The 25,195-nt window shown below is 30.5% G+C and overlaps 1 protein-coding gene and 1 long non-coding RNA gene across 10 annotated transcripts in view; one reads left to right on the forward strand and one right to left on the reverse strand.

Moving 5' to 3' along the window:
• Positions 1 to 25,195, reverse strand: part of LOC123260716 (solute carrier family 12 member 4) — a 119,489-nt gene that overhangs the window by 54,724 nt on the left and 39,570 nt on the right. The window contains exon 1 of one of the 9 annotated variants that reach the window (XM_044722033.1): positions 4,772 to 5,983. The exons of the other annotated variants lie outside the window; for them this stretch is intronic. Coding sequence (XP_044577968.1) covers positions 4,772 to 4,814 — 43 coding nt within the window. The 5' untranslated portion in view covers positions 4,815 to 5,983. Of the gene's footprint in view, positions 1 to 4,771; positions 5,984 to 25,195 lie in introns of those variants that run through there. 9 annotated transcript variants of the gene reach the window in all.
• On the forward strand, positions 720 to 17,113 carry LOC123260870. Its single transcript, XR_006508563.1, has 3 exons — positions 720 to 920; positions 1,697 to 1,700; positions 17,103 to 17,113. It is a non-coding gene; the product is annotated as an uncharacterized LOC123260870 (long non-coding RNA).

Consider the following 25,195-nt stretch of genomic DNA (forward strand, 5'->3'; position numbering starts at 1 on the left):
CACTCACCCTCGTTTGTACTCGTCTTTTTTATCCCTTGTCACACACGCTACTATTAATTCTTTTCACGATTTTTAGATTAAAGAAAGTAATAGATAGTTTTTTTTCTTAAATTATCGATGGTAAATTTGAGAAGTCATTTTTGGACATGTTCGTATGATTTTTATAAGAAAATAATTCAAAAGAAAAATTGATTATAAATATAAATTGAGCAATTTCAAATCAGACTTCCATTTTATTTTATCTATTTTACCATTTACTTTGAATTTTTTTCTCAAAGTAATCTTGTGAAAAGTTCAGTCATTATTTTAGTCTTTAGAGGTTCTCGTAAAACCGTATTGTGAAAAGAAAAATAGTAAAAATGGTAGAGATTTGGAATAGTAATCGAAAGTTATTTTTACGAGTGCGAATGGATTTGAATCGGGCAAAATAAAAGTCAAATACTATCGAGTTTATTTTCTTTGATATTATTCTTGTAAAATGAAAAATATTGGAAAAAAAAGCAATAATTAAAACTTAATTTAAGCACTGATGTAGTGGTATTATACGAGGTATTAAATCTATTAAATAATAGTCGAGAGGTCAACTGCAGTGGGATTTAATGCTAAATGGATGTATAAGACTGGAGGTGAGAAATAAGGCAAAAGTTAAATGAAGAAATGTAAGTGGGTTGGAGGCCTTACAATTTTACATGCTTTTTCTAACGGTCTTTGGCCAAGGGTTATAAGTTGTAACAATAAAGTCATCTTTTCACGCCGGACTCGGTGTGATATGAGTTTAAATGTCTTGTCTATAGATGTATATTAGAGTGTATCAAAAAAATCGAATATTTTTTTTTTTTCAACGAACATTGAGAAATCGTCAGAGTATCTCTAGAAAAAGATCCTCTGAAAATATGAGCTCTTAATATTAATATTTAGAGGTGGCGTCAAGTAATTTCTATTTCCCATTTAAATAACATAGAAAAATATTCTTTTAAAGTTTAGAATTCTGTTACGGGACAACGAGATACTTTATAGATAAAACTAAACCTTATTCTTATGGGCAATTAAATGCTCTACAAAAAAGGTCGGATTGAAATTTTGTGTAAGTCAAGCCGTTTCAAAGATATCGAGCCTCAAACTTCAGACTGTTAAAAATTACGGTTTGTTTTCGTCTTAAACACAAGAAAATCAGTTTATATGTATTAAAAACCCATTATTATTAACTTTAGAATAATAATATGCATATATTCAATAGAATGCTTGTCCAAAATTCTTAATAATTTGACAAATGCTAATTTTTATTAATTATTAACGAAAAATATTTACTTATGGATCATTCCATGTCAAATCAAACATTAGTTGAAAACAAACCCTTTCGATTTGGACAAATTTTGGTCAGAAGTTTTCTTTTATCATACAACCAAGTTCTGTAAAAGGAAAAAAAAAAATTTTTTTTTTCAAAAGATATGCAAATTCGAAATTTTCCAATTTTTCCAGTTTTTCAATTTTGATTTTGTAATATCTCGAACGCTATTATAGATACAGGAATAGACTTTCGTTTGTTTGATAGGGGACACTTGGGACTATTGAAAAAGAAAAAAAAAGGAGTTGAAACCAATTTATTATTTAATAATTCCAGGTCGTGTATTTAATTTTTAATTCAAAAATTCACATTTAAAAAAAAAAAATTCTAAAAATTTCAGGATCTTCTAAGACTAGTACAATGTATTATACAAAAAAAATTGAGCCAAAATTTTGATGTCAACTATCATTTTCGACGATGTTCAAAAATTCAAAATTTGACAAATTTGGCATTTTACAAAATTTTTTTCCAAAACTTTTTTTTTTCAATAGCTCCAAGTGCCCCCTATCAAACAAACGAATGTCTATTCCTGTATCTATAATAGCGTTCGAGATATTACAAAATCAAAATTGAAAAACTGAAAAAATTGGAAAATTGCGTGCCTTAAGAAGGATTTACATTTTTTCTCTCTCTCGCCCTCTATTGGACAAACGAAAGTATCTCTGTCATACTTGTACAACAAATGGAATCTTAAAACGCATTTTATGCATAAATAAATGAAAATTTTCCAAAAAAGCGCTTCGCTCTTCGATAGATAATTTAATTATCTATCGAACAGCGAAGCGTTTTTTTTCGAAATTTTATCACATACACAAGAAAAACACGTTTGAAAATCAACTATAAACCGCTCTTAAGCGCGAAGCGCGCAGGTATGCTCTACTCTCGCCTAAAAATCGTGATTTCGATTAAAACGTGATTTTCATAATTTAAACGAAAAAAATTATGGATAAAAAGCGTATTGAAATAAATAATAGTAACTAGAGAACACGTTAGAAAAATTTTCTTGTCGACTAAATAAGATTTCTCAGAAAAAACTCGTTTTTTTGATGAGTTGAATGGATAAGAGCGTGGTATTCACGGGATCCCGTACATCAAGCCCATACTTGATAACACCACAACTTTGTCAAAAATCACTTTCACGATTTAATTTTTTTTTGTTTTATTCCTGAGGAAGTTTACCAAAACCCTTGTGAAAATTGCGTGTCAAAATAATTCCGTTTCGATACAGTTAATTTTTTTCGATTGTCAGTTCAGTGACTTTTTCTGCAATTTCGGCAGCCATATATATTATTTTTCATAAACAGAATTGAAATAACTATAAACAAGCAGAAACTATACATACATGATGGTATAATTACTAAATGTTTTATCATCTGTTAAAATTTTTCTTTAATTCGACCTACAGAGGGGATAATACTACTCGCGGGAAAATTCAAATTAAAAACGATTAATTTTTGTTATGATCTAAGTAATTTATGTATGACATGAGCGCTTAAGGCATGCTCATTTGAATTTTCCAAACTTTTTCGAATTTGCATATCTTTTGAAAAAAAAATTTTTTTTTTCTTTTTACAGAACTTCGCTGTATGATAAAAGAAAACTTCTGACCAAAATTTGTCCAAATCGAAAGGGTTCGTTTTCAACTAATGTTTGATTTGACATGGAATGACCCATAAGTAAATATTTTTCGTTAATAATTAATAAAAATTAGCATTTGTCAAATTATTAAGAATTTTGGACAAGTATTCTATTAATTATATGCATATTATTATTCTTAAGTTAATAATAATGGGTTTTTAATACATATAAATTGATTTTCTTATGTTTAAGACGAAAACAAACCGTAATTTTTAACAGTCTGAAGTTTGAGGCTCGATATCTTTGAAACGGCTTGACTTACGCAAAATTTCAATCCGACCTTTTTTGTAGAGCATTTAATTGCCCATAAGAAAAAGGTTTAGTTTTATCTATAAAGTAGCTCGTTGTCACGTGACAGAATTCCAAACTTTAAAAGAATATTTTTCTATGTTATTTAAATGGGAAATAGAAATTACTTGACGCCACCTCTAAATATTAATATTAAGAGCTCATATTTTCAGAGGATCTTTTTCTAGAGATACTCTGACGATTTCTCAATGTTCGTTGAAAAAAAGAAAATATTCGATTTTTTTGATACACTCTAATGTATATATTATACATGAGTTTAATAGAGAATGTATGGAAGTAGAGAATGAAATATAAACGAAATTTTATTTTCCATTTTATGAAACGAGGGTTTCATTTATTTCCGGAAAATGAAACATAAAATTTAACGCTATAACTTTATAAACAGCTTTAATAAATTAGTAGTGTAGGAAAAAAAGGAATGAGTATAAATTGTCGCCAAAATAAATTGTATAAAGTATAAAAACACTTGGCACTAATAAAAACAACTGGAGAGTTGCACGTACTAGACAAAAATGCCGTTTTTTTTACTTCATGCCCACCCACATAAATGAATAAATGTATCTCATAATAACAATATTATAATTGTTTTTTTTTTGCTGTTATAACCCATTTTTTATTTAATTAATTAAGGAAATGTTTAAATTAATAATTAAAAATCATTGTTTTTTTGATGAGGGAGGCAATTATAATTTGTAACGGCTACAATAATTGAATAAATACTGTTTTTAATTGTGTCAATACTGGAAATAATTGGAATAATGTTTTATAAAATAAGGATTATTTTAAAGAAGTTAATTTTCTATCAGTCTATAAAGAAAAGATAAAAATAATCTACATTAAAGATAATTTAATGGATTTAATTAAATTTTTTCCACTACAAAAAATTTCGTATAAATCAAATTCTTTCATACATTCATAATAAATAAATTTTTAATTTTTTGTATAAAATAAAGGTATGAAAAATTTTTGGTAAAAAAAAAAACGATCAAATTAATTTAAATTTTCACTGTATCAATTTAGAAAGAATTTTAGGTGATATTTGATACAGAAAATAATTTTAAATATTTTTTATTAAAAAAAACAAATGATAAACTGAATTTTTGATTGCCTGAATGTAAAAACAATCTATAAAATATTTTACAATTAACAAAATTATAAAGATATTCATAAAAAAAAATATTCATAAATAAATTAATAAAAAATTATCTACGTTTCAAAGAATAAACTGACTAATTGACGAGATGTTTAGAGAAAATTTGTATCAACCCTTGATTTATTCAAACTCTAAAGGGGTGTGGACTTAATTACTGGTCAATCCTCGCGCCCCATTTCCCAGCAATTACTTAAACATACAATGGTAACAGTAAATAAACAAAAAAGTATTATTTGAAAGTGATACATATTTATAGTATAGTGCATAGAATAAATAATCTTTAAAAGTAAATTCAAATATTTATATATATCAAAAAAGTAACATACCGGACTCAAGTTTTGCCGGCGAAGCTTTCGATCCCCCACTCATGATTTCTTTATTTATTTAAAAAACTTTTAAATTGAATTTTCAAAAATAAATGCTCAATTTTTAAAATATATATTTTTTAAATATATTTTGATCTTGGTTAGATTTTTGACCTCTTCTTTTGATTAATTTTCAATCTTTTTGATAAAATCAAAAACAGGGAGTCGTTTTTCTCCCCAGTAACTATTTTCAACACTCCAATATATTCATCTCCATAATATAACTTCAATAATAATACTTATACTAATTATCACTAGCCAAATTTACTTTTGAAAACAAACAGTCTACAAATGGCACCTTTGATTGTTACTCTAATCTAAAAATAAATAAATATATATCATCTATAATATAACTACAATTTAACTGCAAATAGAAAGTACTTCAAAACACGTCACTGGAATGTCCCGCGAAACATTAAAAAGTTTATAAATAAACAATAGTCAGTGTAAACTCTGGTTGGGGGTAAGAAAAAAAACTAAAAAGGGAGATCCTTTGGTCGTCTCAGAGTGAAACAAACATTAAACAGCACTGAAACTGGCGGATGCTGAGCACGAGGACTCGTTGATAATAATGAGTGAGTGTAACTGCACGGAGTGAGAATCGGAGGCAGCGAAAGACTGTTCACCCTCCGCAGAGAGGGTGCTCTTAAGTCGTTGCAACCCCCGGGTCCTCACCGAGCGAATCGCGGCCTCGACGCAGCTTCCATCGAACCTGCCAAACGTGGTCGATAACTCAGAGCACCAGTCGTAGCCGTATTCAGCTTCTCGTACCACGGGTTCTCCACCAAAATAACCAAACTTTCAGTAAAGTGTTAAATGTTCAGTTTCTTGATTACCGACAACGAACCAAATTTAAATTCAATAAAATTTTATAATCACTTTTGGTAATTAATCGTTCTGTCACCGCCCTAACTAAATTGTTTTATAATTTTACTTTTGAGATCTCATAAGACGAGAGAGATTTTGACAGCCAAAAAAGTAACCGTGGAAATTATTTTCCGGCCCTGATGTGAGGAGTGTGCGGTGTACAATGGTCCAAGGCACAAGAGTTTTAGCCGAGATGAGAGGGCGTGTGATCCTCAGCTCTGTATCTGGTACTCTCGTCACACTCAGTACAGAGTTGTTCTCCACTCGTTTCTCTTCCAGCTCCGTACCACGACCCGTGACGTCCCGGGCGCAGTGAGCTGCTGCCCGCTTTTCCACCCTCACATCTGCGCCTGCGCCTTTTCCGGGACACATTTTGTAGGATAAATGTACGTAGATGTATATTTGTGAAGACGCAGGATGGTGTGTGTTAGTTTTATCTTTGTACACACATCTGTGCTATGAAACTCTGGCGCGCGCTTCTCTCGCCAGCAGCACCAGCTTCACTACTATGCCACGATAACACTCTTTGCTGGAGTAGAGAACCAGGATCAAAAGTTGAGTAAGGAGGTACCGGCAAGCGGCGAACAGCGAACGGCTGAATCCTACCGCAAAATTACCATCTAATTCTCGTAAAATACTCCACTTGTACTATCACTGCTACACCCTAGCGCTGCTACTGAAAAATATTAGCCGCTAGATTATAGACACTAAAAGTTACCGATACGCCCGATTCTATTTTAATCGTATCAAATTTCAAGTACTAAGTATCATTTTTTTCTTTTTTTTTTTTTTTTTTTTTTTAATAATAATGATACTTAGCTTTTATTTATTTGACTACCCCAGTGGAAAATTTTTAATCAGTGACATAAAATATTTATAAAAATTCACACCACTGCTATTAATTTATTGATTATTTTTGGTCTTGTGTATTTTTGATCCGGCTTTTATCTCGTTATAAATTTCATTTAATAAATTGATTGAATCACCTACCGGCTCGATGATTTCAGATAACCGAAAAAAAGTTTATTGTCTGGGTTTACAAACGACTGAGCAAGAATTATTAAAATAAAAAAAAAAATTTTATCAGGAATCTTGTTTGCATGCCTATTGAATTTTTTCTTTCGATTGTTTATTATTTTATCAACAAAAGAAGAAATAATAAATTTTATATTTTTATTATTTATTATAAATTGTGGTTTTGTTATTTTTTTTTTTTTTATTTTTTTTTATTAAGTTAAGTGTCATGAATTTATGTAGGTGATATGTATAACAATATAATTGATTGATTGGATCATTCTGGTGGTGGAGGTGCATCATAAGATATTCAAGGCCACGCCTCAGCGCGCAAACATTGATGACAATACATGACAGATTAATCGACGAGTTATTCACACTGAATCTCGGTCATAAATTTAATATAGTATAGACAATATTTATTATGTATGTATATTTATGAGGTAATTTATTAATGAGTTAATACCTCAGGCATAAATAATGTTCGGTCATACTGTTCTGATTAGAACTTTTTTTTTCTTTATTCATGGATATTACTATAACCTTAGCTGTTTAAGTTTATTGAGATCAAAGAATCGAGTTGAAAAGGTAAAAAAAAAGTTACTTCGACCTTTCTTCTAAATCTTAAACTTAATTTTTATATTATTTATTAATTATTTTTCCGTTCTTGCATGTCAATCATTGATACATATGATTTTATCATTATTATTTTAAATAATTTTATTATTATTATTATTTAATTTTTAGTTTGCAAAGTAGGACGCACATCACGATTCCGGAGTAACTTGTTGTTGAATATCAACAAGACACAAAGCTTTTTTTGTGCATAAGCCTCCCGCTATTATCATTATCATTATCGTAATACCACTTTCCACGGTCAATATAATCTGGAGCTTTTCAATTGCCTCGACGTCTACCCGGAGGAATACTCTTCGTAAATTCTGATGGGCTCCTGAGCGCCACGAGGTCAGGATCCCACCACGTCATTGCAGATTTCACAATAATATCTATCTATCTATCTGCATTCACATGTATATAAATAGATAGACAGATAGGATATAGGATAGATATTCGTAGACTAGAACAATCCACTCGGGATACCAATATATATCACGTAGTTTTGATTTGTGTCCTCAGTTATATTGCTATTGCTTTTTCCATTAGTTACGTTCCCAGGGTAATAATATTTTAATAGACGTTCTCATAAAAACTTAAAAGACCTAAAACTTTGCCATATATGTCTCCGTTATTCCGGCGGAATGCCGTGAAATGAGGGTTCTTTTCCTCAATTTATATCAGCACGTATTCATTCAAATTAATTATAAATTTATTATTTATAACGTCATAAATCAAAATAATTAATTCCTTTTGTGTCTAAATTTCGCGATGTGATAAAAAAATATTTTCATGTTCTAATTAATTTAAAAAAATGTCTCTATAGGTTACAAAAATAATTCTGATAGTTATGCATAATACTCGACTAATTTTTTTGTACAAAAAGTCTTAGTATGCTAAAAAATTTCATCATTATTTGGGTTAAAGTGTCAGCCCCAGTAAAAAGTCTTGAAACTTTGGCTCTATTCAATTTGCATATTTCTGTACCAACCTTTTGAATTCATACTTTTATCTGTATAAAATACGTAACAAGATTGCCTTGCCTAAAACTTTCCTTTCTGCCTTTAAATTTTTTTCTTTCCATCTTATAACCAATTCTCTGGTGGTGCGGCCATACCCGAACAAGGACCACATATGATTTATCAAAAAAACTTGAGTCAATATAATACCGTTGTTCTTCAGATCAAACTTTCCAGACTATAAATAATTTTATTCCAACGAAAGTTTTTAATTTGACCCCCAATAATTTTTCTAAATTAAATTTTTAATTTTTTTTAAGTAGACTCAAAATATCCTATTCAATTTTTTCATTTCAACACATGACTAAATATCAATAAGATTTATTGTAGTTGAAGCTATAAATTTCTTCTTAAGTCATGAACATCTATGACACATTACTTATAATTTTTTGGTCTAGTTACCAAGATCACGGAAATTAAACTTGAAACTTTTTTTGAATCATTTTTTACTTCATATCATAATTTTGAACTTTTTGGAATTTAATTTTCTTACGCTTTAGATAAATTTATTTCTCTGTAACCATTTCAATAAATTCAATATTTGACTTTTATTAAAACCCGAAGACCTTGAAATGATTACCCGAGTTTAGTCACTGAAGCTGAAAATATTTAAATATTCTTTCCTTTTAATTGCCTGGAAGGATCGATAGTTCATTAAATTTGCGGCGGAGAAAAAATTTAACTATTTAACGAGTAGGAGCAATTAAAAGTACATGTGTTTTGTATAATAAGTAATATAACATGAATTTTAGATAACTATTGGATTTCAATAAACGGTTAAAACGAGTTAAAAGTTTTTAAATGATAAAATTGGATAGATGGTTTTATTTTATTTTCAGTAAATGTATCAATATGAATGAATTTTTGATAATTTTAAGTTATATTAAGAAATGAGAAATTATAACCAATAGGTAATTGTTATCGGATGAACTTTGTTTACTCACAGTGATAGATGAATAATAATAGAAATAGCAATGTTGTTAAGACATTTAATATAAATGAAATGAAATGTTGAGGTGAAGATTGAGATCGTCGACGACGAAGAAGAAAAACACTGAGAAAAGGGAAAAAGTAAAGTTATTTTAAATAGAAGCTGTAGTTTGACTTAATGAGAATTCCAAATCTATTGCGACGCTCCTGAATGAATGAACCATCATCAAGATTCAAATTCTTCATGGATAAAACAACTGCGAATTTATTATTATACATTTATTATGTAATACTTGAGATGTAATTTATAATATTATAAATGCCAGGATAAACTCAACTTATTCCGGCTATTATAACACTCCACTTTAATTATTATTGTCATTATATTAGCATTCTTTACAAACAAATTTTACGAATGAGAAAACTGTTTACTAACAAAACTATGAATTCCTTACTACTCTTTCAAACGGTGACAATAATATTCTATTTTATTTCATGCTTCGTTTATTAGAGGAAATTTTTGTTTAACTAGAGCATTAGTAATTCAGTTAAATTCTTTTCAATAAAACTCTTTGATTCATTTTCTAGCAGTTCTTGTCCTACAAACTCCTTTTTTTATCATTGTAATAAAATAATAATTAATTATCTAGTTTAAAAGGTACAGTTGGATGTGGATTTCAGTAAACTTTTCAGAATATTAATGTTAATTATTAATCGTACAATTATTTTATTTTATAATTTAAAATGAATTCTGTTAGAATTTATTATGTGGAAGAACTTTTAAAGTAAATGAAGTTTTACAACTAGTTAAAATATTTTATCCAATTTGCTGATGTTCATTAATATTAAGCTTATTTCTTATAATTAATTATTTGAAAGTATCAGGAGGTGATGTTGAGTAATAAAGGGGGTTAAAAATATACTTTTGATAGAAATGCTTATCGTAAATCTTTGAAATATAATTGCTGATATTAGAATTTTAATAATTAATAGCTATATTATGTATAATAATTACTGAGATAAAAAATTATCTAGTTATTACATTGATTATTTTATAGTTATGTCAGTTCGTGATGAAAATTTCATCAAGTATAGTTAGAATTATCATATATTTCGTGTTAATAAAATTCATAGTGATAAGTTTAATGAATATAAATGTTTTAAGAGGGATTTTTAAAATGCGATATATTTTTGGTCAAAAAAATTTTTTTATTAATAAAATATAGTTACTAATTATAAATAATATTTTTATAAAAAAAATATTTTGAATAATCAAATTTGGTTTTATTTTAGAGTTGAAAAAACTTGTGATATAAAATAATAAAAAATTTCTGTCAATATTTAAACTTTCCGGAAAATTAAATCAATGAATTACGTAACCAGCAAGGAAATTGAAATTGTATCATTAGTAATTTACATATAATTTTAAATATTCAAATATAGGTCACAACTAATTAGTAATTAGTATACTATAAACGTTTGAATTATTCTGGCGAATTTAAATCCTGTGTTTTCAAAGTAGAAATTAACATTTAAATTTAATTAATATTTTATATAATAATAACAAAAAAAAAATTTTTCAAATAAAATAAATATCGAGAGAAAATATAAAATTTATCTTCAATATGTATATTGCAAAGTAAATTGGATTTTATTTAACTACATCTCGATTCGTAATAAATTTTCAGCTCAATACAACCCAATTTTTTTTTTTTTATACCGTTCCACCAATATTTATTAACTACCGTAAATAACAGAGCCATTATATTTTGAGACAAATTACCACCTTTCATTGTTATAAATGTAAATTAAGCTAATAGTTAACCGACATAAAAATAAAAATTTCGTTATGAATATTATAATTAGAAAAATATAATTATAAAAGCGCGTCAATGTCGTCAATCTAAATGACGTAATGTGAGCAAAAAAAGGCAAGAAATTTTTATTTTTGCATTCATGCCCATTGAACAACCCTCCGCGAGTTATCAACGGATCAAAGAGATCAGAATAAAAAAAAAATCTCGAGGCACAACCTGCAGGGAAAATAAAATATAGGTCATTGGGTGATCGTACCGCACCCTATTCTACCAACACTACTACCACGCCTGCGTAGCGTGGTAGTAATGCTCCCGGGTTTTACGTCACGAGGGTGTGACGTCACGCAGGGGATAGCTCTACGTCGTCATTAAATGCCAACAAAGTTATTAACAGATTAAGCGATGAAAAAATGCTTTTAAACTCCTGTCGAATCTTTTTTATCACTTATCAAGCATATTATCATCATTTATCATTTTTCTCTTTTCGATACATACGCGTTTAAGTGATAATTTTTTTTTTTTCACCGAATCATCCACCCGATAGAAATGTAAATAATTAATTGAGAGATGTCAGCGCTGTTATTAATCAAAGTAATTAATAAATTGAAATATAATTACGTTTTATATATTTTCAGACCGAATAGAATTTAAAAGTTAACTTTATACGATTCAATGAAGCATTTGAATGTAAATAGTCTCGGGAAGTGATAGATGAAAGGAAGATTCACTAACATTCAAATATATATGTAGAAAGAGGAAAAGAGAAGTGGGCAAAGTAATCTCTAGAGACGCGGTGTTAGAATTTGTAGGGATAGAAATCGAGGTGTGACTCGAATATTGACTTAACGCTATTCATTGACTCCGGTGTAATGAAATAGCTCTTAAACGTACATTTATTTATATTAGTACAAGTATTAGTGTAGGAACATATTTAGATGTATTATTGTTATTGTTGTTGTATAGGTATATAATAGGTAAGTAGTTTGTTAATGAAAGCAGTCTTATGCACAGCTAATTAAGAGACACGATGAAACAGTGTAAATTCGAGACATGATTATCCGGCTGACTGTATTTAAAGACATGAGATTAACTCGGATATCCTTGTGTATCATTTCCGCGACTAGTGACTACTGAGTCTACGAACGATCTAATGAACTTACTGATGTTTCACTCGAGTTTTATTCCAAGCGTAAAACCCGTTTTATTTTATGCGCTTTACTGTTGCCCGAATAAAGCCGGTGGTATGTTGCTCGGGCCATTAGCAATGCTTAAATACAATAAAATAATGAGCAGCGCATTCATGCATTATGTTTACTGGGTATTCGAAATACCTACTGCTTTACTGGATCCTCGGCTTCTACAAAGAGATTTAACGGTACTGTAAAGCTCTCGAATATTATTCATTATGGTAAACTTCTTTTGGAATTTTTTGATGAATATTTGGAGCATGGGCTTGTTGATTTTTTACAATAAGCAATTTATACTTGTTGCGTTTAGCTTTTGATGAGTTGAAATTGATATTGAAGAGTGAAAATGCTGAATAATAACAATGATTTAATTTAAATTTGGGAAATACTATCAAGTAGTTTTTTTTAATGTTTTTAAACTCGTAATTTTATTTATTTATTTATTTATTATTTAATTTCAATGCCAAGGCAGTATAGCCAGATGGCAAAAGTATACAAAAAGAGTTACAATAAAAGTACACGTATGAAAATATAAAATTTCAAAAATATTAGATATTAAGAATTGATTGTTTTTCTTTACTTTACTTTGGAATACAATTATGACAAATACAAGAAAAAAAATAAATTTGAGTATAAAAACTGAGCATTAAAAATTTAAGAGTTAAACTCAGTGGTACAAATTATACAAATTATAGAAGATGATAATCTGAGATGATCTAGAACTATAAACTCATGTAACAGAAATGTTTAAATGAATATCAAAGGTTTGAAAATTAGGATGTAAATTTTGATGTAAATTTCAAATTAGCTGCAGGTAAAACTATTTAAAATTCGAATTAACATAATATTAAGAGAAGGAAACTTTGTCGAAATTAATGTACTCGCAATATATTTATTAATCAAAATTCAAATTTTCACGACCTAACTTTATAAAGTTTGTATCAGCAAAGTTTTAATTACAGCAGTTCAAATGATTAAAAGCGTAAATTATCCAAGCTGAGAGGAGAAAAATTTATAATTTAAAATCTTAATTTTTAGAGACTTGAAGGGTAGTCAGTTTTTCAAATACTGGAGAGTGAAATTTGATTTAAATTTAGAGACAATAATCGTAATCATTATTGATTATCGTGTAATAATCTTAAAATATTAAGCCAAAAACCTCAAAAAAGTCAAAGGTATTTAATTTCCCTTTGTCCTACGTTAACCTTCAACACCCTCTTTGCTCTAGACGGCTGTAGTTCGGGAATTCCGATCATGAACACGAGAAAATTGAACTATTTGAGCTCTCAAACGGTAGAAAAGTCCTTCAGTAAAGTGGAAACTTGGTTCTCAAGTCAAAAAACATCAAAAAGGATCCTAAAACTTTATTTCTTTTTTTTTTGTGTCTCAGTTGTTTTTACAGTTGTTTAGCTGATTTATTTTCTTTGTACAATCGTTGAAACAAGGGTATAAAAGAGACTAAGAAGATAATCTCGCCGGCTGACCCGAGTTTGTTACTACTACTGGATTCCTGATACCATCACCACTTTATTTTCATGGACTTTTTGTAGATGTTTTCTTCTAATAGAATAAAGTAAAATATTAATTAAAAATCTTACACGGAAAGAAAAATATGGAAACTATTCCCATAATTTTATGGGAACAGTTCCCAGGCAATTATAGGAACTGTTCCCATGAATTATGGGAACTGTTCCCATAATTATAGGAAATTTTCCCAGAATTATAGGACAATTTCTCATAATGATAGGAATGGTTCCCATAATGGTATAGAAATGGTTTCTATAATTATAGGAATAATTCCTATACAATTATAGGAACCATTCCCATAATATTATAGGAAATGTTCCTATAATGATATAGTAATGGTTCCTATATCATTATGGGAACTATTCCCATAATTGTATAGGAGGGATTCCTAGAATATTATTGAAATCATTCCTATACCATTATGGGAATCATTCTTAAAATAAAATAAAGATTAAATCTTCGTGCGGAGTGAGTTCGAAAAATTTCCTATAATATATACACGGAAAAAAAAAAATTGGGCAGCCACATGATTTTCATGTTGTAGGCAATAAAAGGTAAAACAACAATAATAATTGAATAATAATAATAATAATAATAATAATAATCTATATTATTGAGAGAATAAGGAAAATTCTGTGGCCAGTGTATTTATGTGATAAAATGGGTTTTTGCTTGGAGTTGTGCCTTTTCAAGGTTCCATATCATTCTCACCAATAGTCAATTTATTATAATAAGAATTTAGGCTGCATTCTAAAATGCTCTGTGTCTAGATACATAATGAAGAAATGACCTTGTGTCTGGTAAGCTATTGATATTTTTGAAGATATAAGCTCGTCCCGATGTTACACTCATCAAGAGCTTTCATTTGAGTACCCACATGCATTTTTGATATATTTTTCATATATACATATATATAATATATATAAATATATAAAATATATGAAAATTTGATGTGGGTACTCAAATGAAAGTTCTTGATGAGTGTAACATCAATATGAGCTTATATCTTTAAAAATGTCAATAGTTCACAAGATACAAGGTCATTTCTCAATTATATGTTTAGAGATAGAGCATTTTCGAATGCAACCTAAATATCTATTATAAATTGACTATCATCATAAATTAACTATCGACGAGAATGATATAAAAGCTTGGAAAGACACAAATCCATTTCAAGTCCTTTCCAATGACAGTAAACTTCACTAAAAAATAGATTTCATCGTCTGACTATCCAGGATACAAAATTATTCTTCTTCTCTTAATAATATAAATTATTATTATGATTATTATTTAATCATTATTGTTGTTTTAACTATTGTTGCCTGCCATATGAAAATCATGTTGCTGTCATATAAAAGTCATGTATCTTCCACAGGAATGTATCATGCGGCAGCCCCAATTTTTTTTTTTCCATGTAGGATTTAAACTTTCATATTGTGGGAACCATTCCTATACTATTATGGGGATGGTTCTCATAAATTATGGAAACCATTCCTATAATAGTATAGGAATTATTCCTATAGCATTATGGGAACCATTCCTATAATATTATAGGAATAGTTCCCATAATATTATAGGATTAGTTCCCATAATGATATAGGAATAGTTTATATAATAGTATAGGAATAGTTCCCATAATTTTCTTTCCGTGTAGAGGTATATAATTGAAATTTCAATAAAATTCATAAATTATTGAAGATTTGAGATTGTATTAACGATATTACAATCCAAGAACTTCTAAAAATAAATCCATGTAGAGAAAACAAAGAAGATAAAAAATGTTTAATCGTTCTTTAATGATTTTAATTTAAGCGACAATCTATTTAAAAGCAATTATAATTAATTGGGACTAGATTAAATGCGTTGGAAAATGTTAAGTAATTAAACGGAGCTCAGGGGACTTTTCTTTTGAATCAACAGGATAAGTTGATTAATTAGTCAGAGAATTAATATATCTTCTTTAAAGTTTTTCAAAAGCAGGAAAAATTTAACGTGTGAAAAACAATAAAAGTGTTTAACAGTATATAAAAAGTTTGATTATTATTTAATTTTTGTGAAAAATAAAGTAAATTAATTGGAAATCTTTACAGGAGTCTTGAGTATATTGAAAATAAAATAATGAGAGAAAAAGTAACCAGACAATAGATCTGAACACAGACAGATAAATTATCCGAAAAAAAGTAGATTGACATAAAGCCCAGAGCGCTGGTACGCGGTAAGAATTTAATGATTGAAATGTCCAACGAGCGGATTTAAATTCAACGCCACTTGTCCCCGCTGGAATTCCTCCATCACATAGACAATCGATAAATCGAGTCACTTTAATTTATTATTGTGAAAAAGCTGGAACAGCACCAACAAAACACCACCCGCAGCGAAAGCTAAAGTCGCGATTCTCAACCAAAACTAGAAGCAGAATAGAGGAAAGAGCTTAAAGCGCTAACGCATTAAATTTGCTTCATAACTTGTCTTCATCTTTAAACTTTTTTAAATTTTGTGTAAGTTCTACCATTTGGTTTCTTGGCAAACATTTGCAGTTCCTATACTTAAAAAAAATTTTTGGAATAAAGTCCCTGTTCAACAATAAAATTTTTTATCATTTTCTTTTTTTTAAACCCTCGAAATCGGGTAATTTAAAGGTTCTAGTGAAGAATAACAGCAAATACCGTTTATTGGATTTTTATCGAGCTAATAACTTCGTTTGACCGCGTAGGAGACTTGAGGGAGTGGGAGTACATAAAACACTTCACGGTACGGGTATATGGAGCAGACAGACTATAGTGAAGGAGCTAATACCCAGAGGCTGCAATTCCATCAAAGAGGACATTTGAAGGCTTCATTTCAATAGCCGGTTGTCTGTGAGCACCAGAAGAACAGAATGCAATATAGTAATATAAGAGAACGGGATTCTAAATGAAATTGCACGGGAGTGTTCAATGCCAGGCTGAGTGAGAAGCAGAGAATCACCGTGGCCTAGCTCAACCGACATGAAATCCACACAGATAATCACGTGGAAATCTCGAAAAGTTCAAAGTTTCTCACTCTACTTTTATTCAGTATTCACTCCTCTTCTCTTCTTTTCTTCGCCCTATGTTCAGTTTCCTTCCAAAGCTCTGGTTTATACCCGTAGTAAACTTTTTTAACGAGTCGTAAAAACAAGTCTAGAGAACCTATATAAAGGGCAGTGTACAGTAAACTATTCTTACTGAAAGTTTTGTTGAAAACAGAACCAGACAAAAGAAAATTCAATGGTCCAATTGCGCTTTTTAATAATAAAATCATTTTGTTTATTATTGTTTTTAGTTTACTACTTAAGTTTTAAGATTGATACCATTTTTTTTTCAATAATAGCCAATTTTTAAAGAAATTTTTCTATTTCTCAGGGAATTATAAACGAGGGCGTGGAAAAATAATGCATTTTGATGGGTTCGTATTAAAAAATAATCACGTAACTTACAGTGTTCATTTATCCATATAAGATAAATTGAGTTTTACTTCAATTTTTCTATTTATGAAATTATTGTCCAGACAGAATGTCTTCGCTCGAGAATTTTTTAAACTGAATTATTTAAATTTATTTATTCCTCAACGAAATAACATTATATTAATACATAAACACACGAATACTTTTATTTGAATTAAGTAAAAATTATTTTGATCAGTTTTGCTAATAAGAAAATATATTCTTAGAAATTATTAATTAAAAATATTTGTTCTTGATCCGAGAAAATTGAGCCGAGAAAATAATAAAAGTATTTTTTTCCGGTGAATATTACACATCGTACTTTTAAATATGCTCACAAAGTTTTGAAAGTGTCAATTTTCTTATTTATAGTTTTTTTTTAAATAATAAATATTAAAAAAAATTATTATTTGTTGATTTATGATTACAACTATCCATTTCTTCATAAGAGCAATCCAATGCATTTTATGTAAATTTTAAATAGATTTTTTTTTTTAATATGAACAATTACCTATCTCAAAATTTCAACAGTGAATTTCTTTGAAGCTAAATCTACTTGAAAAAAAATGTTTAACCCTTAACATGAAAATTTTTATCACTTTTAGGCATCCTTAACCTGATTTAGTTCGTAAAGATAAATTATGATCAGCCCGGATTTATTTCAACAACAAATATGCCAGCAAATGTTAAATTAAAATTTTAAATTATTTATAAACAAGGTAGGGTCTAAGTGCATGTGCTTTCGACGACTCAGCGAAATCTAAAGCTTTAAAGCTGGTTTTAATCTCTTTGTACTTTTAGAGTAATAATAATAATAATTATGATAATGACATAACTACTATTGTTTTTATTATTGTAAGCACCTTTGTGTTACGTGGAGTTATTATTTATAAGGGTTTGTGATTAAATAGTACAAAACAATTGAAGCTTATATTGAATTTTATTGTGTAACATACTGTGATCGTTGAGATGAAATTAATATTTGCTCTCTACGAAAACCATATCACGATTATCTGTACATGCATATAAAGAGCTCATAGCTATGTATTTATTTAAATATATATTAGGTTGGAATATTAGAGTATATGATGAATTGAAAATGTATATTGAATTTTTTTCAGTATATTTACAAAGATATTGGATACATGCAAATTCTTAACTTAAGCGAATAAAAATTACAAGAGATACAGTGAATATCAAGTCCGATATAAAAATTGGCCATATCAGATAATTTTTTTTACGAAAGTTTCAGTAAAAACTCGGTTGTATGGAAGAGTGAAAATTTTTTTCATTAAAAATTTTTAAGCCGTTCCCAATTTTCAATATTGTAATAAGCTTTACTAAAAAATCAGCGTTTAATTACTATGCAAAATAGAATTGTTTTTAATATTTTAAAAAGTTAATCAAAGTTCAGGATTGAGGATAGCGAAAAAGAAGAAGAGTAAATATTAAAAAGTTATCATCAACTTGAACAGCAGAATAATAAGCTTTGCTGACTTAATAACGCGGAGATTTGAGCGTAAATTTGTCGAAGAAAAGAGAAGGACTTAAGATGGGTAAAGAAATAAGAAGGAAAAATAAACGAGTAAGCTCTTGTGAATCGTTGCTCAATCAAGAATTTTCATTTTCTCAATCTTCAGTGTCTCTATCGTTACCATTACAAGGAGCATCTTGCTCGCCTGCAGTTGCAAAAAGATCGATATGATGGAGTCTGCGTCTACTCTGGGCTCTCGCGTTCCTTTATACATAGATATGTACAATATATATACCTATCCATACAGATTATTATGGTTTATCAACTGATACTATATATTTTATTCACAACGTACTTGGTGGCTTACAATCGAATAACAGTAAAACTTAATCCTGTTAAAACGTTACTCCAGGATCCGATGGCTTATAAAAGATGCATCTATCCACCGATTCCGGGAGTTATCTTACTGATCCTGATAATTTAACACGATCTTACCTATCCAAACTCATCCAATGTTTATTTCATTCGCTAATAGTTCTATTTTTAGTAGATTTCATAGAAATCTAATTATTGCATTGGTCCTCATGACGGAACTTTTAAAAAATTTTGCTATATTTCGACTATACTCGTCGAGCTGAGTCGGAAAATGCATATGGTTCAAAAGTTTATATATGTATATATATATTAGGGTGTGCCAAAATGTAACTCCCGTGGAGAACCTTTTAAAATTGGAATTTTGAGTTCCGCTTTTGACAGGGGCTGTGTTTGGGCATTTTCTAAGATATTTTTGGGGGAGACGATGTATTTGATTTTCATAGAATTTTTTAACAGAAGCTTAGTTTGGGCACTTCCGGCCAAATTTTGAATTTTCGCCGGAAACGCCCAAACTAAGCTTCTGTTAAAAAATTCTATGAAAATCAAATACATCATCTCCCCCCAATAATGAAATTTGCTATTGCACTGGTTTTAAAATTCTTCCGTCGATATATATTTTTGTCGATTGCATAGAAGTTAAAAACCCTAGTTTTGTATACAATCCTCGTTATATTTTTTTTCTATTCATGATGAAATCTACTTCCATTTCGGCTGCTGAATGGTCTTTTTATTATTTACTTCCTCTTTTTAACCTGCTTTATTATTTGTTCCTTTACATAAAAGATTAAATGAAATCTTGCGAATTTTTAATTCCGTCAGCTCGATTAAAATAAGTTATTCATACGCGCATTAACCATTTAAAAAAATTTTGTAAAATTTTAATGTGCTTGCAGTTATGAAACTGATGAAACAAGCATTAAAAAAAGGGTATAAAAATAGAAGAGGAAAGAGAATTAAAATTGTTGAGAGTTAATATTTAATAAAAACAATTTAAAAAGTAACTTTCTTATTAATTTTCTGTCACATCACCGATATATATTTTATCTCGGTAATTTAACAGCAATTTTAACTTTAACATTATATTAAAATAGTTATAATAATAATTATTCAATATTGGTACTTTTCAAGCATAATAATACGACAAATAAAATTAAAAACAGTTTTGAAATCTGGTCGCGACATCCTTCGTACATTGGTAACTTTCTGATCGATCGACGTGAAAAAAAGTTGAGAAAAAACTTCAAGACTTTTCCGGTAATTTTAAAATTTGTTAGCTTAAAAAAAAAAGCATTACTGAATTTTATTTAACATTGATTAATTATAACAATATATATTCATAAAATAAAACGAGTCAATTATTTTTTTGAATAATTAAATTTAATGAATTCTTTGTATTGAGTTCAACCTTTACTTCAGTGAGTCAAAATGTATTTATCTATTGAAAGTTAAATTTAAATTAAAAAGCGTTCTACGGGTTTATTGTAAATTCAAATTTATTTGAGGATAATTGAAAAAACAAAAAAATTAATAAATTAAATAAAGCGGTGGAAGTATTTAGTTAGGATGACAGCGAGCGGTAGTGGGGGATAATCAATGAAAAACAATAAAGTTCGGGGTTGTGACAGAGCGACAAAAATAAAAGAGTTTGAATAATAATGAAAACCAATAATTGTGGATGCACACATACATAGAAATAGTGCAATAAACATCACACAGGGTGGTTAGCAATCAAGAGAGTACTAAACAGCGGGCTCAAACGCAGTGTCCACATTGTGCAGTCCGATAAAACCACACAATTCCTTGCCCCTTACCGGTATTACACCAGTGACTATCGGGCATCGAGCGCATACTCGACCCCATTCGACCTTCTCCAAACTCCTGATTTGAGGGCACGGGTTCGTTAAAATTTTTTTTTATTTCATCTTTTTGAAAACCACTCACTAAAGTCTAAACTCATTTATTGCCCATCGAATACGATACTTGAGTGTAAAGAAATTCAATTACTGTCTACTCAGAAACCAATCAGGTAAAATTTTATAATTAAATTTCATTTTTACTACAAATTTTAGGTTCACTTCTAAAGGGTTTTATGAAAGAGCTTCGAAAAATTTTTTCGCATTTCGAAACGGTTTGAAAATTTATAAATTCGATTTTTCAATATAAATTAAAATTCATCAAATTGAATCCAAGTTAGCTCTGTATTTATAACCTTTAATTAACATTCAATATGCATTTTCAATTACTTCTTACAATTATTCAGTGACCCTTTAAATTCATAAAAAAAAATCGAAGATATTTACTTTTAGAATTCTTTTTAAATTTATCAATTTAAATGATCATAAGATTATTATATAAATTACATTTATTGTTAATTCGAAAATACACGAAGAAAAGAAAATAGTAATTATCCTTCGTGTCTCGCACTTCGAGATTACGAAGGTAGTATCACTACTTTTATGTCAATAACCACAAGTTCAGAGCTAAAAAATAAAACACAAGCGCCTCTAGGTTACCATGGCACTTTCCTATAGTTGTTTACTCATTCGTTTCTTTTGTGTCAGACAAACCACACGTCAGTGCATTAAGTAAACATTTTTAAATATTATTTTTATAAATATTATTAACAATGGGGAGTCATAAGAAGAGATCCAGAAGCCGTGATCATTCGAGCGAGAGGACGTCTAAAAGACTCCGAAAGTTAGAAGATAGGATGGAAGAAATCGCAACGGGTTTTGCTGCGATAAGAGAAGCCATCTTATCACGAGAGGCTCCAGAGTTGGAGATGCCTAATACAGACACACCAGTTATTGAAGGTAATTTGAAATGGTTTTGGCTATGGTTAAACGTTCACACGAAATGTTCGAAATGGTGACGTTTTTCCTTATGCAATAAATATGCCTTCATGCCCGTGAGGCGAGTAATATTATTCAATTTAGAATATTTATAATATTTTTCTATGAAAGATTTGTTTTGCCCGTGAGGTAAAATAAGTCATACATGCTAATCAGACTTTACCTGAAAGGTTAAGTAGAGATTAAATTACTCTGTCTTATCCGAGAGATAAGTTTGGAGTAAAATAAACAAATTAACCGTGTTTGTTTTCTTTAACAAATTAAACAAATGAACTGCGATTGGTATCGAAATTAATTTGTTTTAATTTGTCTGCAGAACCAAAGAACCGGAGCAGGAACCTGCGGCAAAACAACATGTTGATTCCGAAAAATCCCAGATTATAGATCTGGATCCTCCCACCGAGGACACTGAGAATCAAAAAGCCGGATCTACAGAAGTAGGAGGTCCTTCTGCGGGAAATGTAAAAGATTCTGTTACATCGGCTGCAGACGAGATTCCATGGGAATTAGATGCAGATGGTCTTCGTATCTTTGGGGAAGATCCTGCGCAAAAAGAGCCTGAGTTGATCTTACACTCTAGTGTCGCTATGCGTTGGAAAAAATACTTGTCAGAAGGTCTTAAAAAGAGGTGAAGGATTCCCTTATGGAAAAATACCCTAGGAAGGGTAAGCTTTCATTCGAACCACCGATTCTAAATGATGAGGTGGCGGTAAATCTGAAAGAATCGGCTCTAAAAAGAGACAAATATTTTGGAGCAACACAGAAATTGGCAGGATCTGCTTTAGCAGCGTTGGCTCCGGCAATCGAGTCGTTGGCACCACTGAGGGATGCAGAAAGTATGAAAAGATTAGAGCAGATCTGGGACGCTGCGAAGTTGCTAATCGAAATTCATAAATCTCAAACAGTAGCACGTAAGGCTTGCATCCTGCCTACTTTGTCCAAGCAGTGGGCTACTGCTCTTGAAAAAAGAGTAACAGATAGTTACTTGTTCGGAGAGAAGCTGGTGGATAAAGTGAAAGAGATTAAGGCTATTGGGAAGGTTGGTGAGGAGATGAAGTCGGCTCCAGTTAAAGAAAACTTTGTATCACCTGGTCCTTTAAACGTGAAGGGCTCGTCGAGCCAGAAGAAGTCAGTGACTCAGACGGGCGGGAGAACATCAGTCTTGAAAAACCACTGACTTCCAGATTTCCACCCAAGCAATCAACTTACCCGAAGTCGAGTCAATATCGACAACAAAATCAGCGTTCTCAGAACCGTTAGTCCAGCAGGACGTCGTAAGTATTTTTGCGGGTCGTCTTAAACATTTTGTAAAGGTTTGGGAATCGATCACTAAGGACAAGTTTATCATCCAGACTGTGAAAGGGTATAAAATACCCTTTGAATCAACCCCCTTTCAAATTAATCCTCCACCGTCTAGAAATTGGTCGGAGCAGGAATCGGCATACATTCAATCAGAAATTGATAGGCTACTTTCAATAGGAGCGATTGTGGAAGCTGAGGAAGTTCCAGATCAGTTTCTTTCTTCGTTTTTTCTAGTTCCTAAATCTGATGGTCAGCAGAGATTTATTCTGAACTTGAAAAAGTTAAATACTTTTATTGCTGCAGAACATTTTAAACTCGAGGATCTTAGATCAGCTTGCAGCCTATTAGAACAAGGTATTTTCATGGGAACGATTGATCTAAAAGACGCCTATTTCCTGATTCCTGTATGGAAACCACATTGCAAGTTTTTGAGATTCTTGTATAATGAAAAAATTTTCGAGTTCGTGTGCTTACCTTTTGGTCTGTGTACGTGTCCATTGACTTTTACAAAATTATTAAAACCTGTTATAAATTCCCTGCGTTGCAACGGTTGGCTCTCGGTTGTGTACTTGGATGATTTCTTGTGCTTGGGTCAGTCGATTAGAGAATGCAGCGAAAATTTAACTCAAACTATTGTCTTGCTGGAGAGGTTAGGATTTATTGTTAATTATGAAAAGTCCAAATTGGTGCCCGAAAGGAAATGTAAATATTTGGGGTTTATTTTGGACTCAGTTTCTATGAAGGTAGAGCTTCCGCATGAGAAGAAGATCGCAGTACGAAACCAGATTGAGTCTCTTAAAAAGAAAGGGCGTATGAAGATCCGTGATTTTGCGAAAGTTGTTGGGTCGTTGGTAGCTTGTTGTCCAGCAGTTGAATACAGCTTGTTACATTGCAGATTATTTGAAAGAGCAAAGATCCAGGCATTAAATAGAAGTAAGGGTTGTTTTGATGCTATTATGTCAGTGCCTAAGTTTACCATAAGAGACTGGGATTGGTGGCTGCAATCTCTACCAAATGCAACTCGGAAGATTAGAAATAATCGGTATGAAAAAACGATCTATTCGGATGCTTCCTTATCTGGATGGGGTGCTTTTTGCAATGGTGAAGATGCCAATGGATTGTGGGACCAACAGGAAAGGAGTCTTCATATAAATCATTTGGAGCTTAAGGCGGCTTTGCTAGCCTTGAAATGTTTTGCAGCTGATTTAAGAGATCTAGACATTTTACTCATGGTGGACAACACTACAACGTTGGCCTACATCAATAAAATGGGAGGCGTTCGGTTCTCTGGTCTTCATGAGTTAGCATGTGAGCTGTGGGATTGGTGCGAGGTCCGTCGGTTATGGGTCTACGCTACTTATATTCCTTCAGAGGAGAATGTCGAAGCTGATCGTTCTTCGCGAATCGATAACTCGGATGCTGAGTGGGAATTAGCGGATTATGCTTTTGAAGTAATTACGGAGAATTTCGGGAAACTAGAAATCGATTTATTTGCTTCGCGAATCAACACCAAGTGCGCAGTCTATTGCTCGTGGAAAAGAGACCCAGGGGCATTTGCCTTCGATGCCTTCACAATCAGCTGGACTGATTGGATGTTTTTCGCTTTTCCTCCTTTCTCTATAATAACCCGAGTAATTAAAAAAATTAAAGATGATAAGGCAGAAGGGGTACTAGTGGTACCTCACTGGCCTACTCAGGTCTGGTTCCCAACCTTCCAAAAATTAGCAGTAGGGAAGTGGGTTCTGTTTGAAGCAGATCCTAACATCTTGGTTTCTCCTTGTAGATCCCGCCAACATCCTCTAGCGAAGAAACTTATCCTGGTTGCCGCCAAGTTATCTGCCAAGCATTATTGATAAAGGGTACACCTAGAGAAGCAATTGATATTTCAATCGCTTCTTTAACAGAGTCAACATTAAAAAATTATAATGGGACTCTAAAACTTT

This window comes from Cotesia glomerata, linkage group LG1 (genome assembly GCF_020080835.1).
Source record: "Cotesia glomerata isolate CgM1 linkage group LG1, MPM_Cglom_v2.3, whole genome shotgun sequence".
Taxonomy (NCBI): Eukaryota; Metazoa; Arthropoda; class Insecta; order Hymenoptera; family Braconidae; genus Cotesia; species Cotesia glomerata.